Source organism: Lampetra fluviatilis, chromosome 42, assembly GCF_964198595.1.
Source record: "Lampetra fluviatilis chromosome 42, kcLamFluv1.1, whole genome shotgun sequence".
Classification (NCBI taxonomy): Eukaryota; Metazoa; Chordata; class Hyperoartia; order Petromyzontiformes; family Petromyzontidae; genus Lampetra; species Lampetra fluviatilis.
This window is the reverse complement of record NC_136316.1, coordinates 560,253-575,960: the sequence shown is the minus strand read 5'-3', so window position 1 is coordinate 575,960 and position 15,708 is coordinate 560,253. Positions and strand designations below refer to the sequence as shown.

General features: G+C 58.5%; 1 protein-coding gene across 2 annotated transcripts in view; it reads left to right on the top strand.

The window, feature by feature from the left end:
- The first annotated feature begins 5,758 nt into the window (after positions 1–5,758).
- Positions 5,759–15,708, top strand: part of CARMIL1 (capping protein regulator and myosin 1 linker 1) — a 52,803-nt gene continuing 42,853 nt past the window's right edge. For both annotated transcript variants that reach the window (XM_078875933.1, XM_078875932.1), the window contains exons 1-3: positions 5,759–5,980; positions 9,220–9,314; positions 14,313–14,363. In XM_078875933.1, the coding sequence (XP_078732059.1) occupies positions 5,941–5,980; positions 9,220–9,314; positions 14,313–14,363 (186 nt within the window). In that variant the 5' untranslated portion in view covers positions 5,759–5,940. The remainder of the gene's footprint in view (positions 5,981–9,219; positions 9,315–14,312; positions 14,364–15,708) is intronic.

Below are 15,708 nucleotides of genomic sequence, written 5' to 3'. Positions count from 1 at the left end.
CGCCCGCTCGCGGGAACTCAATTCCATCGTTTTTACTTCACCGTCTCGTTTTGCCTCGGGCCTCGCCGCTCCGCCGATCTCAACACCGCGCCCGCGCGGTCGCTCCGGTCGCTCGCAGACGCGGGTCGCGGTTAGGGGGACACGCGCGCGTGGGCCACGGGGCGACACGCGTCCGTCACCGCGAGCGCCTTCGCGGGTGCCCATCTCTTGTTCACGGAAGTTGAAAATTCCACATTCTTATGGCGTGGGCTAAGCCTCTCCAGACGACAATCACCGCCGATTTTCCCCGCAATATAGTACTTATTTTATCCCCCCCACCCACTTTTCAACCTCCCGATTCCTGCGAGCAGCTTGCTATACCGCTGGCCCACCTGCCCCCGCGAGCTTGTCGGCAGCACTAATCGTGCACCGGAGGGGAATGTGTTCAATCTGGCGACTCAGCCACTGCAAGGGCCTCTCGCGACCTCCGCGTGCTCGCCTTGAGGTTGCGCTGGCGAATTGCGTTTGAAGAGCTCGCGTGGTTCATCGTCCTAGCGACACCTTCGCCCGTACGGTGAACGGGACTTTGCGCGCCATCCGCTAGGCACCGCTTTTCCACGGGCTTCGGGGAAAACGCGCGTTGCTTTTCCACTGCACGAGCCCGTTGATGTCCCGCGCCGACGCGTCGTCTAGACGCTCGCAGGGCGACGACTTGACGGCGTGGCCGAGTTGCGTGTGCGGCCGACGTTTGACGAACCGAAGGCGTCGCGTGCCCCACCCCTGGCCCTGCTTGGCCCCGAGCCAGATTCGGACTTCTCCTTGCGGAGCCAGCCGTAGCGGCGGCTTGATTTTCCGGCTAAGTAAAATGCCAGTGGGAAAACCACCCGTGCCGTGCTAGCCCCGGCCTGCTGGCACGGCTCAGATGTGCCAGTTGTAAATGGAGTGGAGGAGATGAGCTGGGGGTGAGGGGTGTGGACCCAGCCTCATAGCTCCTGGCCTCCTCAGTGTGTGTGGCACTGGGAGTGCCAACATCGGTTTATTTAGTTACTGTACTGCACTCTGCATACCAGATGATAGCGCGGGTCTTGACAGGTATGCACGTACGCACGTCCCAATAGGTATACCAGTGTTTCTGAAAAAAGTAGATGTGTCTGACGAGGCTTGTTAGTGTGATGCTGGATGTAATGTGTCACTGGACAGGTGTTTTTGTCTGTTTGCAGGTGTGTGATGCAATGTGGACAGTGGTGGTGCAGCGTGTGACTCAATGGAGAGGCACGTCCTGGAGTTGATGTGTTTACAAGTGACATGTATGTTTCCTTTGAATTAAATCGACTTTCATAAAGCCGTGTGTGCGTATACGTGTGTGTGTGTCTTGTGTGATGACACGTGTGTAGGTGTCTTGTGTGATGACACGTGTGTGTGTGTCACGTGTGATGACACGTGTGTGTGTGTGTCTTGTGTCATGACACGTGTGTATGTGGGGAGCGGTGGCGCAGTGGTTGGCACTACTGCCCTATATACCCGGTATCATGAGTTTGATGTCCACTCGCCTTTAACATCCATGGACATCTGACGCGGCCTCTGTCCATCGCCGAGGTCAACTCAGACTTCTGCGAGGACAGCAGCGGGTGCCGTGTAAACCATGGCGGCCGGGCGTGGTGCTGGCCAGCCGCGTCGGCTTAACACGGCACCGCGGTGGCTGGGAGATGTTAACTACCTCGCCTGGTGTACAGGAGCTCGTGGGTTCCATCCCGACCCTGACGACGCCTGCTGTATATTTGGAGTTTGCGTGTCTCTCTCTCACCATCATGATCGCGGTGGCTCGGAAATGTTAACTACCTCGCCTGGTGCACAGGAGGTGGTGGGTTCTATCCCCACCCTGACGACACCTGCAATTTGGAGTTTGCGGTGTCTCTCTCCCCGTGGTCGCGTGGATTTTCCCTCCGCGTCCTCCGTTTTTTTCTCCACATTTAGAATCGACACCACACGGTTAGAGTATCTGGCTGCTTATAAATATCCGCACGACGATAAGTCCACTTCGTGTGACCTATCATTTGTGATAGCCAGGTCGCTTCTGAACAAATAATTGCATAGCGCAAGTGGGCCTTACCTCGTACAATAAAACAAAGAGTTGAGCTTCAATAGATGCCCGCTCACAGCACTTGCCCCAGCAAGCCTGCGGGCTCCACCCAGGGACTCGCCCGCACGGACACCGACGGCACGGGCAGCCCCGACTCACCGCGTGGCCACTTTTGTTGTGGCCCTCGCCCCTCGCTGCCTAGAAGGTAAAGGAGCGCACGCGGACCCCTTGCAACGCCTCGCTCACGACACCTGCTGGCGAAAGGGCCTCAGTGAGCGGGACCCCCTCCCCTCTTCTTACACGGCGAGCAAGACGTCTTGGAAGGGAGGTGGGCGTACCCACACTTGAATGTGTAGGCGGGTCAATGACAATGGATTCCTTTATGAGACCGGGTTTTGCTCGCATGTTCTACCACACGCACGTGTGGTCCATGCAGACTCGATTGCTTGCAAACGTTTCTATTTGGTGTTTTAACATCTTAACACCTGTTTTATTGGCAGGACGGATAAAACCATTTCTTGATATTGCCGTTCGGCTGTTGAAGCCAATTGACACCATCATCACGTGACCCCCAATTTACACCGCTGCTCGGTTGGACAGAGGCAGCAGCGGCGGCGCACGATGGCTCGGAGATGTTAACGACCTCGCCTGGTATACAGGAGGTCGTGGGTTCGAGCCCTGACGCCTGCTGTATCATTGGAGTGCGCGTCTCTCTCTCTCCCCGTGGTTGCGTGGATTTTTCTCTTGTTCCTCCGAACTTTTCCCCTCCACATGTAGAATCGACGCGCGTTTAGAGCATTTTGCTGCGATAAATGTCCACACGATGATGAGACACTTCGTTGGGCTGTCACGTGTGGCCAGGGCGCGTCTGAAAAAGAGCTACACAGCTCAGTGGGCCTTACCTGGTAAAATTAAAACATTTTTAATTTAGATGGAATTAATCTGGGGACACCTCTCTGGATTGCATGCCCCACGTGACAAACCAGTGGCACGGAACACCGCGACAGCTCCTTTCTTGAAGGTCGTGAATGCACACCTGCGAACCCCTTATCAGTGCCTTACCTTGTTACAGGCCAATTCAGATATTATTGGTCACCCGTGCCCCTTAGAAATATCAACGTTCATCCTACAAAGTCCCATCACGAGGGAGAAACACAGACAAATAGACGCAATATTTTTTTTGCCCATATTTAAACGGCTGTACGCCGTATGGACCTGAAAACTCAATTCCCTTTGTAGAGACAGTGTGTGTGTAGACAGTGTGTGTGTAGACAGCGTGTGTAGACAGCGTGTGTAGACAGCGTGTGTAGACAGCGTGTGTGGAGACAGCGCGTGGACTAGCGATCACGAGCAGAAGCTACAGGGTTGATGACTAATAGAGGGAGAGTTTTCACTTGGGGGAATTGCCAGGGAAGTTCGGGAACGGGCCCGAGTTCGAGAAATGGGCGTGGCCAGGGGCGGGGGGCGTGGCCACGCCGGGGGATAAAAGGAGGCGCGGAGCAAGGGCTCGGGGCTGCCGTGGGCTCGGGGCTGCCGTGGGCTCGGGGCTGCCGTGGGCTCGGGGCTGCCGTGGGCTCGGGGCTGCCGTGGGCTCGGGGCTGCCGTGGGCTCGGGGCTGCCGTGGGCTCGGGGCTGCCGTGGGCTCGGGGCTGCCGTGGGCTCGGGGCTGCCGTGGGCTCGGGGCTGCCGTGGGCTCGGGGCTGCCGTGGGCTCGGGGCTGCCGTGGGCTCGGGGCTGCCGTGGGCTCGGGGCTGCCGTGGGCTCGGGGCTGCCGTGGGCTCGGGGCTGCCGTGGGCTCGGGGCTGCCGTGGGCTCGGGGCTGCCGTGGGCTCGGGGCTGCCGTGGGCTCGGGGCTGCCGTGGGCTCGGGGCTGCCGTGGGCTCGGGGCTGCCGTGGGCTCGGGGCTGCCGTGGGCTCGGGGCTGCCGTGGGCTCGGGGCTGCCGTGGGCTCGGGGCTGCCGTGGGCTCGGGGCTGCCGTGGGCTCGGGGCTGCCGTGGGCTCGGGGCTGCCGTGGGCTCGGGGCTGCCGTGGGCTCGGGGCTGCCGTGGGCTCGGGGCTGCCGTGGGCTCGGGGCTGCCGTGGGCTCGGGGCTGCCGTGGGCTCGGGGCTGCCGTGGGCTCGGGGCTGCCGTGGGCTCGGGATCGTCGCCGTCTTCGCATCGGCGTTATTTGCGAGTCATCCTGGACCAAGTTATCTGCGTGAAGCGCCCCCAATCAAAATAAAAGAAAGCCCTTCTCCAGTTCGTGTCGTCCGAGAGTCATCGCGCCTGAACAAGAGTACGGGGTAAAGCGTATGGGTCGGCAGCGATGCGAATGTCGCCCATCACTCGGGTGGACGTCCACTCGGTGCCCCTCCCCACTGAATGTCCACCTCGTGCAGCTCACGCAGAGCTCAGCTCACTGCGCAGCCGCAAAAGACAAAGATCCCCCGTGTAGCTTTCACGGATTGTTGGGGCAAGTGCTGTTAGTGGGCACCTATGAAGGCCGGCACGGCACACGAGGGGGGTGGGTGGCCAACACCACGCCCGGCCGCCTTTGTCTCCCTAGTGGCAATGCTTTTACACATCGCACTAGGTACTCATTTTATGCTGAGTCGACCTAGGGTAGCGCGCTAATCGCTGCACCACCGCGCACACAGAGACACGAGACAGCAGTGTCGGGACAAGTGCTGTGAGTGAGCACGCAGTCTCTCACAAACTCACACAACAGAGAGAGACACACAGGGAGACAAAGACAGGGGGGGACAAGGAGACACTGAGCAGCACGAGGATAGAGAAACACGCTCAAAGTGGAGCGGGCACAGCCGCGCTGGGATTCTGGTAGCGACGAGTTCGAGGGAGGAAGATCCGTGATGCCCCAGGAGTTCCAGCAGATGTCCCTCTCTCTCGCTCTCATCTACCCGCCTGTCCCGTTCCTCTCCCCTGCCCGCTCTCCACTCTCCTCCCTTACCTCGCTCCCCTCCCTCATTCCTCCGTCACCTCCCTTGTCTCACCTCTCTCTCTCTCATCGCCTGTCTCCTCCCCTCTCAACCCCCATCTCTCGCCCCTCCCTCATTGATCCCCTCCCCCCTTCTCTCCTCCCATCTCCCCCTATCTCTCTCCCCCCCCTCTCCCCCTATCTCTGCCCCCTCTCTCTCCTCCCCCTCCACCCTCTCTCTCCTCCTCCTCCCTCTCTCTCCTCCCCCTCCTCCCTCTCTCTCCTCCTCCTCCTCCCTCTCTCTCCTCCCCCTCCACCCTCCCCCTCCTCCCCATCCTCCCTCTCTCTCCTCCCCCTCCCTCCCCCTCCTCCCTCTCTCTCCTCCCCCTCCTCCCTCTCTCTCCTCCTCTCTCCTCCCTCTTCTCCTCCCTCTCTCCTCCCCCTCCACCCTCCCCCTCCTCCCCATCCTCCCTATCTCTCCTCCCCCTCTCTCTCCTCCCCCTCCTCCCCCCTCTCTCTCTCCTCCCCCTCCTCCCTCTCTCTCCTCCCCATCCTCCCTCTCTCTCCTCCCCCTCCTCCCCCTCCTCCCTCTCTCTCCTCCCCCTCCTCCCTCTCTCTCCTCCCTCTCTCCTCCCTCTCTCCTCCCTCTCTCCTCCCCCTCCACCCTCCCCCTCCTCCCCATCCTCCCTATCTCTCCTCCCTATCTCTCCTCCCCCTCTCTCTCCACCCTCTCCTCCCCCTCCTCCCCCTCTCTCTCTCTCCTCCCCCTCCCCCTATCTCTGCCCCACCCCCCACGCTCTCCGCGCTCCCGCAATCGCTGCTGCTGTTCTGGGCGCAGTCTCACGCTTGGTCCGCGCCGTCCCCCATCGCCTTCTTGTTGACGCCATCGGCAGCAGCAGCAGCGGCAAGCAGCAGCAGCATCAGCAGATCAGCAGCAGCATCATCGGCGAGACGAGGGCAGCAGCATGGCAGACGAGGCGACGGACATCCCTCCCGAGCTCGCAGGTCCGCAATGATCCACAACCACCGCCATCGACGTGCATCATCGCCACCCACCACCACCACTACCACCACCACCACTTACCACCACCACAACCACCACTACCACCACCACTACCACCACTACCACCACCACTACCACCCATCATCGTCAATCAAATCATTCTAATCGGAAATATAATTGCGTCATCGTTATCAACATCATCATCATCATCGCCACCGCCACTGTCATCATCACACCATGACGATCATAATTATGGGCATCGCACCATTTTCATCCTGTGCCTCATCAACATTGCCGTTATCAATATCACAGTTATCAATATCACAGTTATCAATATCACAGTTATCAATATCACAGTCATAATCGTCAACACCATCAACATCACCACCAACCACCACTTTCATCTTATTATCCACCCCGCGCCCCCGCCCCCCTCCTCCTCTACACCTCCCCTCCTCGTCGTCACCTGCTCTTCCGAGATGCGACAACGTCGGGCGCATTGAGGATGATTTGGCCACCTCGCGATATCGACATCACCGTCACCCCTCTCCGTCACCCCTCTCCGTCACCCATGTGCTCGTGATCGTGGTCAGGTGCGCCCCACGCCACCCTGGTCATCGCAATCGTCAGGCAATCCGCCTCCTGCACAGAGGCGGCTCTCCGCGCTGAACGCACTAAACGCGCTGAACGTGTTTTATTTTTACTCATCTCATCAGCCACGCGGCCTTTGCGGGAGTGTATCACTTCGGCAGCGTTGGTTCACTTCGGCAGCGTTGGTTCAACACTGTCCCGATTTAGACATTCAGCGTCTCGGTGCTGGTGACGCAATTGTGCACTCCCAGAAAGACGTGCGGCTGATGGGATGTGATTAACCTGCTTTTAAATATGTTCGTGTGGAAAGGAATATGTGGGAAGGAGGCGGGATCGTCAGCTTTGTGATTCTTGTCAAATTCCTCCACAGGCACGCCAGTCATTATCCCGTGTCATCATCAGCAGCAGCAGCAACATGCTCTCCCTCATCTGCCTATTATATCCCATGCACTCTCTTGCCTGCCCATTGCCTCTCTTCTCTGCCCACACTCTCTCTTACCTGGCCTTGCCCTCCCTTACCTGGCCATGCCCTCCCTTACCTGGCCATGCCCTCCCTTACCTGGCCATACCCTCCCTTACCTGGCCATGCCTCCCTTACCTGACCATGTCCTCCCTTACCTGGCCATGCCCTCCCTTACCTGACCATGCCCTCCCTTACCTGGCCATGCTCTCCCTTACCTGGCCATACCCTCCCTTACCTGACCATGCCCTCCCTTACCTGGCCATGATCTCCCTTACCTGGCCATGCCCTCCCTTACCTGGCCATGCCCTCCCTTACCTGGCCATGCCCTCCCTTACCTGGCCATGCCCTCCCTTACCTGGCCACGCTCTCCCTTACCTGGCCATGCCCTCCCTTACCTGGCCATGCCCTCCCTTACCTGACCATGCCCTCTCTTACCTGGCCACGCTCTCCCTTACCTGACCATGCCCTCTCTTACCTGGCCATGCCTCCCTTACCTGGCCATGCCCTCCCTTACCTGGCCATGCCCTCCCTTACCTGGCCATGCCCTCCCTTACCTGGCCACGCTCTCCCTTACCTGGCCATGCCCTCCCTTACCTGGCCATGCCCTCCCTTACCTGACCATGCCATCTCTTACCTGGCCACGCTCTCCCTTACCTGGCCATGCCCTCCCTTACCTGGCCATGCTCTCCCTTACCTGGCCATGCCCTCCCTTACCTGGCCATGCCCTCCCTTACCTGGCCATGCCCTCCCTTACCTGGCCATACCCTCCCTTACCTGGCCATGCCCTCCCTTACCTGGCCATGCCCTCCCTTACCTGACCATGCTCTCCCTTACCTGACCATGCTCTCCCTTACCTGGCCATGCCCTCCCTTACCTGGCCACGCTCTCCCTTACCTGGCCATGCCCTCCCTTACCTGACCATGCCCTCCCTTATCTGGCCATGCCCTCCCTTACCTGGCCTTACCCTCCCTTACCTGGCCATGCCCTCCCTTACCTGGCCATGCCTCTCTTACCTGGCCACACTCTCCCTTACCTGGCCATGCCCTCCCTTACCTGGCCTTGCCCTCCCTTACCTGACCATGCTCTCCCTTACCTGGCCATACCCTCCCTTATCTGGCCATGCCCTCCCTTACCTGGCCATGCCCTCCCTTACCTGGCCATGCCCTCCCTTACCTGGCCATGCCTCTCTTACCTGGCCATGCCTCCCTTACCTGGCCATGCCCTCCCTTACCTGGCCACACTCTCCCTTACCTGGCCATGTCTCTCTTACCTGGCCTTGCCCTCCCTTACCTGCCAACACTTTCCCTTACCTGGCCATGCCTCTTGTACCTGGCCTTGTCCTCCCTTACCTGGCCATGCCTCCATTACCTGGCCATGCCCTCCCTTACCTGCCCACACTCTCCCTTACCTAACCATGCCCTCCCTTACCTGGCCATGCCCTCCCTTACCTGGCCATGCCTCTCTTACCTGGCCTTGCCCTCCCTTACCTGCCAACACTTTCCCTTACCTGGCCATGCCTCTTGTACCTGGCCTTGTCCTCCCTTACCTGGCCATGCCTCTCTTACCTGGCCATGCCTCCATTACCTGGCCATGCCCTCCCTTACCTGCCCACACTCTCCCTTACCTAACCATGCCCTCCCTTACCTGGCCATGCCCTCCCTTACCTGGCCATGCCCTCCCTTACCTGGCCATGCCCTCCCTTACCTGCCCACACTCTCTCTCCTCTGCCCACACCCTCTCCTCCCTGGCCATGTTGAGAGTTGTAGTCCTTTGACCCCAGAGGGGATGATTCGTGCGTGCTCTGGAATGTTGTGATGGTGGTGATTACAGTCGTGGTGATTACATTGGTGGTGATTACAGTCGAGTCCGAGATATTTCCTGCTGCTCAGATGAGCATTTAGATGGCGGTAATTTCCTATTTTCAGCTCTGTAAAGCCAGTGGTGGAAAGTCTACATTCCTATGGCGGGATGAGGTCTATCCAAAGGACAACCACTTTTCACTTCACCACAAAGTGGTACCTATTTTGTCGACCCCGGAGGGAGGAATGATGGGCCGAGGCAACCCCCCTAGCTGAGAGTTGAACTCGCAACCCCTGACGATTGGTGGACTGCAGCGGCGGTGGCGACTTGCCGCCGGAGGCGCCTGCAGTGGCGGTGGCCATACCCTGTTTGTGTTGCGCCCCGCAGACAGTGTCAAGGAGGTGATGGGCCGCGTGAAGATCGGGCTCAAGAGGAGGGTGAGGCTGGAGCTGCGCGCCGACCGCGTGGAGCACCGCGTGCTGGTGAGGACTGGCCCGGCACGCACCCTCGGCGCGCACCCTCGGCGCGCACCCTCGGCGCGCACCCTCGGCGCGCACCCTCGGCGCGCACCCTCGGCGCGCACCCTCGGCGCCCACCCTCGGCGCGCACCCTCGGCGCGCACCCTCGGCGCGCACCCTCGGCGCGCACCCTCGGCGCGCACCCTCGGCGCGCACCCTCGGCGCGCACCCTCGGCGCGCACCTTCGGCGCGCACCCTCGGCGCCCACCCTCGGCGCGCACCCTCGGCGCCCACCCTCGGCGCGCACCCTCGGCGCGCACCCTCGGCGCGCACCCTCGGCGCGCACCCTCGGCGCGCACCCTCGGCGCGCACCCTCGGCGCGCACCCTCGGCGCGCACCCTCGGCGCGCACCCTCGGCGCGCGCCCTCGGCGCGCACCCTCGGCGCGCACCCTCGGCGCGCACCCTCGGCGCGCACCCTCGGCGCGCACCTTCGGCGCGCACCCTCGGCGCCCACCCTCGGCGCGCACCCTCGGCGCCCACCCTCGGCGCGCACCCTCGGCGCGCACCCTCGGCGCGCACCCTCGGCGCGCACCCTCGGCGCGCACCCTCGGCGCGCACCCTCGGCGCGCACCCTCGGCGCGCACCCTCGGCGCGCACCCTCGGCGCGCGCCCTCGGCGCGCACCTTCGGCGCGCACCCTCGGCGCGCACCCTCGGCGCGCCGCTGCTTCCCGGCGAGCGGAGCCCGATCCTGTGGGGTTGTCCGGTCCGGCACCGCGGTGCCAAACTCTGGACTTCCCTTCCCTCGTTGTCCCTTTATCCCAGTCCCTTATTGTCACCTCGCTCGGTTCAAAAACACTCGCCCACTCGTATCTCTCACACCCTTCACCCCATGTGCTGTTTGTTGCAGGCTGCTTGACGTTTAGAACATTTGGACCTGTGGTCACGTAACTTTCAAAGAGGAGTGATTGCGAAATGCAATTTGCATGAACGACACTATATTAAGCATTAGGTTTGTATGTATTTATTATAATATAAAGTATTATCTTCCCATATGACAGTGTACCGCTAACCCCTAAACACACAGCTGCTGAGTGCGGCCCACATGTACACACAACACCCGAGCGGCCAGCAGCAAACCGGCACCGTCTACGTAGCACTTGATGATAGCTACGAACTCGGTCTTCCGAAGTCATGTACTACCGTACTACCGTACTACCCGTGGCCAGTCACCTACTACCGTGGGAGAGATGCTCGGCGCGCATCTCTCCCACGGAGCTGCGATGCCGAGCCCAGACTGGGGGGGGGGGGGGGGGGGTGGAGGGGGGTAACGTTGGGTGACGGCTGTGTTGATGGAGCCTATTGGACTCTGTGCCCCTGGGGTTTGCTATGCTAATTCACGATACAGTACTTAGTTCCTGATACCGGCTGGCACAGGAGTTTGCTACTCTTTGACCAGGACGGCCTCTGCTATGGGTGCTATTTCATTATATAGGCTGCCAGGTTGCTGACAATTAAAGGAAGAACTGCCACAGTGGTACATTTCATGGTGAATGCACTGCAATCCACAGACTTGCAATCCAGAGAAAGGCACACGGCCAACAAGCACCCAGTCAGCTGGCACCCAGCCATCCTGCCACCCCACCACCCCAGAGCCCAGCCACTAGCCACTCGGACACGCGGCCTACAGCAACTGAGCCACCCAGAAATCCACCACCCAGCCACCCAGCACCCAGCCTCAGCCAGCCAGCCACTCAGCCACCCTAGCAGCCAACACCCAGCCACCCAGCACCCAGCCTCAGCCACCCAGCCACCCAGCACCCAGCACCCAGCCTCCAGTGACTAACCCAGCCACCCTGCCACCCTAGCAGCCACCCAACCCCCAGCCACGCAGCCAACCGCGACTCAGCCAGATTGGGTTCAGGTTGGGTCTCATGGTAGAAGTAGAGTGGCTGCAATCAATGTGGCGTTATCAGTGCAAGGTGAAACTTTCATTTAACTTGTACAATCGGCACCTAGCGGCACTCCCCCCACACTCTATCCCCTCACTCATACATCCGTTACAGTCCTGGAATGCTGCTGCCTCCAGTTTGTCCTGTTCCAAAGTTTGGGGTCTTTTTTTCGGTTGTGCCCTGACATGCCGCCTCCACCGTCGCAGTCACCCTCCACTGCTGCCGTGACTCCGCTGCTGTGACCCCGAGCTTCAGACACAAAACGCCTTCTCCGAGACTCGGCCGTGCCACGACGAGTTCTCTTAACGCTCGGCGGAGACCACCACATTCCGCCGCTGGCTTCCGCCTCGAATGGGCGTCGAGGCATTTGTGCACATCTCGGGCATGCGGAGCCCTGTGGAGCCAGTGGTAGCAATTCCACATTCCTACGATGGGGGCGAGTCTCTCTAAAGGACGACCGCTGTGGATCATAGCGACACTCGTTTTATATCGACCCCGACCAGGATTTGAACTTGCACCCTTCCTACTGCGAGCGGCTCACTGTCCCGCTGAGCCAAACAGCCGCTGTGCTGCGTGTGTGTTTCATCTGGCTGCGTGCAGGCCAGGGTAGGGCCCTACAGTGCAGTCGGAGTGCAGGGGAGTGTCTGCGTGACTGCCTGTCGGCTATGAGCAGCACGGGCTCCCAGAGTGTAACCAAGGTGACGTGACGTGGTTTAGGTGCGTCGGTCATGACGCGGGTGTGGGGGTGGTGGGGGTTCACCATACTTCACCGCACCCGTCAATGCGGCTCTGTCTCGCCTCTCGTTGTGTGCCTGACTGGTGTGGGTGCTCCTGTGCAGCACCACAGCCACGCAGCTCTGCAAGGCACTCGCTCAAGTAAGACTTGCCACAAAGGCTGACTGTCACATTATGTTTTAAGCCATTGCTTGTGAAACTCTAATCACGAGGAGGGGTTCCAAGTGTGGCAATGCCTTAGGTAGCGCACTGCACTACGCACCCACCAGCCCCACTTGGATTCCCGCTCACGGCCAACACCAGTAATGATGATCTGAACCGGTCCTGCGCCTCCCCGAGGTCGACTCGGCCTCAAATGTCTACCTGGCACGATGACACTCGGGAGACAAAGGCGGCCTGGGCGTGGTGCTGGCCCCACCCAACCCTTTGTGCACCATTCCGGCCTTCGTAGGTGCTCGCAAACAGCACTTGCCCCGAAAGTCTGTTAAGGCTATATGGGGGATCTTTGTATTTCTCTAGAGGGCTCCCCCACCGCAAATATTCACTGGCGTCTGCCCGCTGCGGAGTCTGTGCGCCAGAACGTGTCGAGCAGCAGCTCTGGCCAGCAGGGGGCTCGCGCACCAGGCAGGTGCACCTGCCTGGTGCACCTGCCTGGTGCACCTGCCTGGTGCACCTGCCTTGCCCTGCTGCACCTTTGCCTGGTGCACCTGCCTGGTGCACCTGCCTTGCCCTGCTGCACCATTGCCTGTGCAGCAGCAGCAGCTCGCAGCGGTGTGCTCTGGGTAATTCACACAGATGAGCTGGAAAGGGAGCCAGAACCAAGCTCAGTGGTCCGATATTACCTCCTATAATCCTATATTACCTACTATAATGCTATATTACTTACTATAATCCTATATTACCTCCTATAATCCTATATTACCACCTATAATCCTATATTACCTACTATAATCCTATATTACCTCCTATAATCCTATATTACCTACTATAATCCTATATTACCTCCTATAATCCTATATTACCTACTATAATCCTATATTGCCGACTATAATCCTATATTGCCGACAATAATCCTATATTACCTACTATAATCCTATATTACCTACTATAATCCTATATTACCGACTATAATTACCCATAAATGTCTGTCCGTCCCGCACGTGATGTCACTCCACATGAGGCCCACCCCCCTCATTAATATTCATGAGTGGGTGGATTTTTACACCAACGCAGAGGAAGGTCGAGCTGAATTAAATAATTTTTCACGCAAAGTCGCTTCAAATATGACGTTTCTTTACAGAAAGTGACGGTAAAAAATAAATCTACGTTGCACAGTGCTACTTCCGTGCGTGACGTCACTGCAAAAGAGCCCCCCCCCCTTCATTAATATTCATGTCCGCGTGGAAATTTACATTACCGCACAAGAAGGTCGCGCACGCCACATGCTGCACCCCTCCCCTCATTAATAATCATGAGCTGAACAATTTTTCTATTGAATATTTCAGATTTACTGCAATATACAGCCGTCATTGGACGGGAAAAACAGCTAGTTTTTGATGTTTGTCCAAAACGTGCGATTGTGGGGGTGGTGGTGGTAGGATAAATGCTACATCCCTGCACAGATGGATACCCATTAGGGTTGTTAAACTATGACCATAAACCAGTAACTGATGGTGGTACTATTGGTCACTAACCAGCGCCCGTTCCTTGTGGAATGTCAGCCATGCGTGCACGCGGACCTCCATACCGCATGGGCGGGCGACTCCTGATTGGCCAGCGGCAGTCACGTGACCGTACCTATGGCGGCCAAATTCGCGTTCTTCTCGGTTCCGCAGCCCTACAATGTCTCCCCTCGAGGACCTCTCATCGGGATCCATTCCGCTCTTCCACGCTGACCAGACGTGTTTTGAAGGGGTGGGCGCACCTGCACCTTACTCGGCCACACGCAACTTGCCGATCATAGACTCGCAGTGGCGGTGTAAGCAATTCACTGGTAGAGGGGTTGGCGGGTGGAGTGTTGACTAGATTTGTTTCTGATAAGCTGGGCACGCAAGACGGGAGGGGGAGACCATGTGAGCGAGACGGCGGCCGAGGACCAGTGCCGATAATTCCCCAAGTTCTGCGGTTCTATATTTGGATACACGGGGGAGGAACAACCATTTGTGCCTGGAGAAAAACCCAGCAATGTGTGTGTGATCCACTAACCCTTGCCTCCACAGTGCTGCTCTACACGCCACGTGCAGCATGGCCGCCCGGCAACGACTCACAGCTGCGTGGTGTTTGTGTGTGGCGCGTGTGTGGTGCGTGTGTGGCGTGTGTGTGTGTTCCCTCCTCAGATCCTGACCGCGTGCCGCACGTTTCTGCTGACTGCCCGCGTCCCTTCCAAGGTGAGTGCCACCGTCTCCAGACCTCGGCACACGTCTCGTCACCGGGGCGATTCCGAGCCCACATGCCCAGTCACAGCATGCCCAAGCAGCTTCTGTTTGGCCGGCTAGAGAGGGATAAACGGGCACGGCAGGGGCTGGAGAAGAGAGGAGGATGTGGAGCTGAGTGGATTTTCCGAGGACTGGTACCAGTAGTGTCAAGACCAGCTTCTGTGAAAAAGACAAATGAAGGATGCTACCGGGGGAGATGGATGCAGTCGCCCGCTAACAGCAGCGGAGGGCTGAGCAGCGACGCTCACAACAACGAGCAGAATGCACGTTGGCACAGTGGGGAGCACGTTGGTGCATCTGTCCGTCATCTCAGGGGACCCATGGCACCTGAGCTTGTCCTGTGACCTGCTGCCAGTGATCCTTCAACACTTCGCTTGGTCTCGAAGCGCACCTAGTCTGCCACAAGCGCCGTGGTGATGCCTCTGCCACTTAGTGGCGAATAGTGGCCGTCGTTGCCGTGTGCCTCGCAGTGCCGATGCCTGGTGCTCGCCACCACGTGCCGAGTGAACGAGCGGACGGTGCGGCCGCCCCCCCCCCCGTCCCACGGTTGCCGCTCCGTGTTCGTTACACATCCCCTCGGCCGCACGGCCTTCTGGGAGTGTAGTGTTTCAGCAGCACTGGTTTTTAAGAATACAGGCAAACCCTTGGCAGGTTTCATCAGCAGAGTCAGGCTTGTTCAAACCAACGCTGTGTGAACTACCAGATGTTTACAGTCAAGGACCCTCTCTGTTTGATATGAGTCCTAGTTTGGCACAAAACTACATAACATAAAATACTCCATTAATATGGAATATTTAAGGTTATTTCTTTATACACACAACCAGCCACTCACCCACTCATTTTTCCAGTCACACTCACTCACTCACCTACTCACACAACCACTCACTCACCCACTCACTCATACACCCACTCATTCATCCACTCACACACTCACCCACTCAGTCACCAGTCTGCAGGTCACCGCACTCCCATCGTCGTCGTCATCACCGTCTCTTGTCCCAAGCTATTACAACAAAAAATCATGACTTTGCTCAACTTTACAATACGTGTTTAATACCTCTCACCTATGTCAACTTTGACGGCGCTGTTTGTTGAAAGAACTTGGCACTTTGGGCCTACTGTACTCTGCAGCTGTGTTAAGAAACCGACAATTCTGACAGAATAAACTAAACTATGAACTCGTTTTTATTTTACCAGGAAAGGCCCACTGAGCTATGTAGCTTTTTTTCAGAAGCAATCTGGCCATAAATGATAGCTCAACGATGGCTTATCACGTGAACCTATATAGCAGACAAAC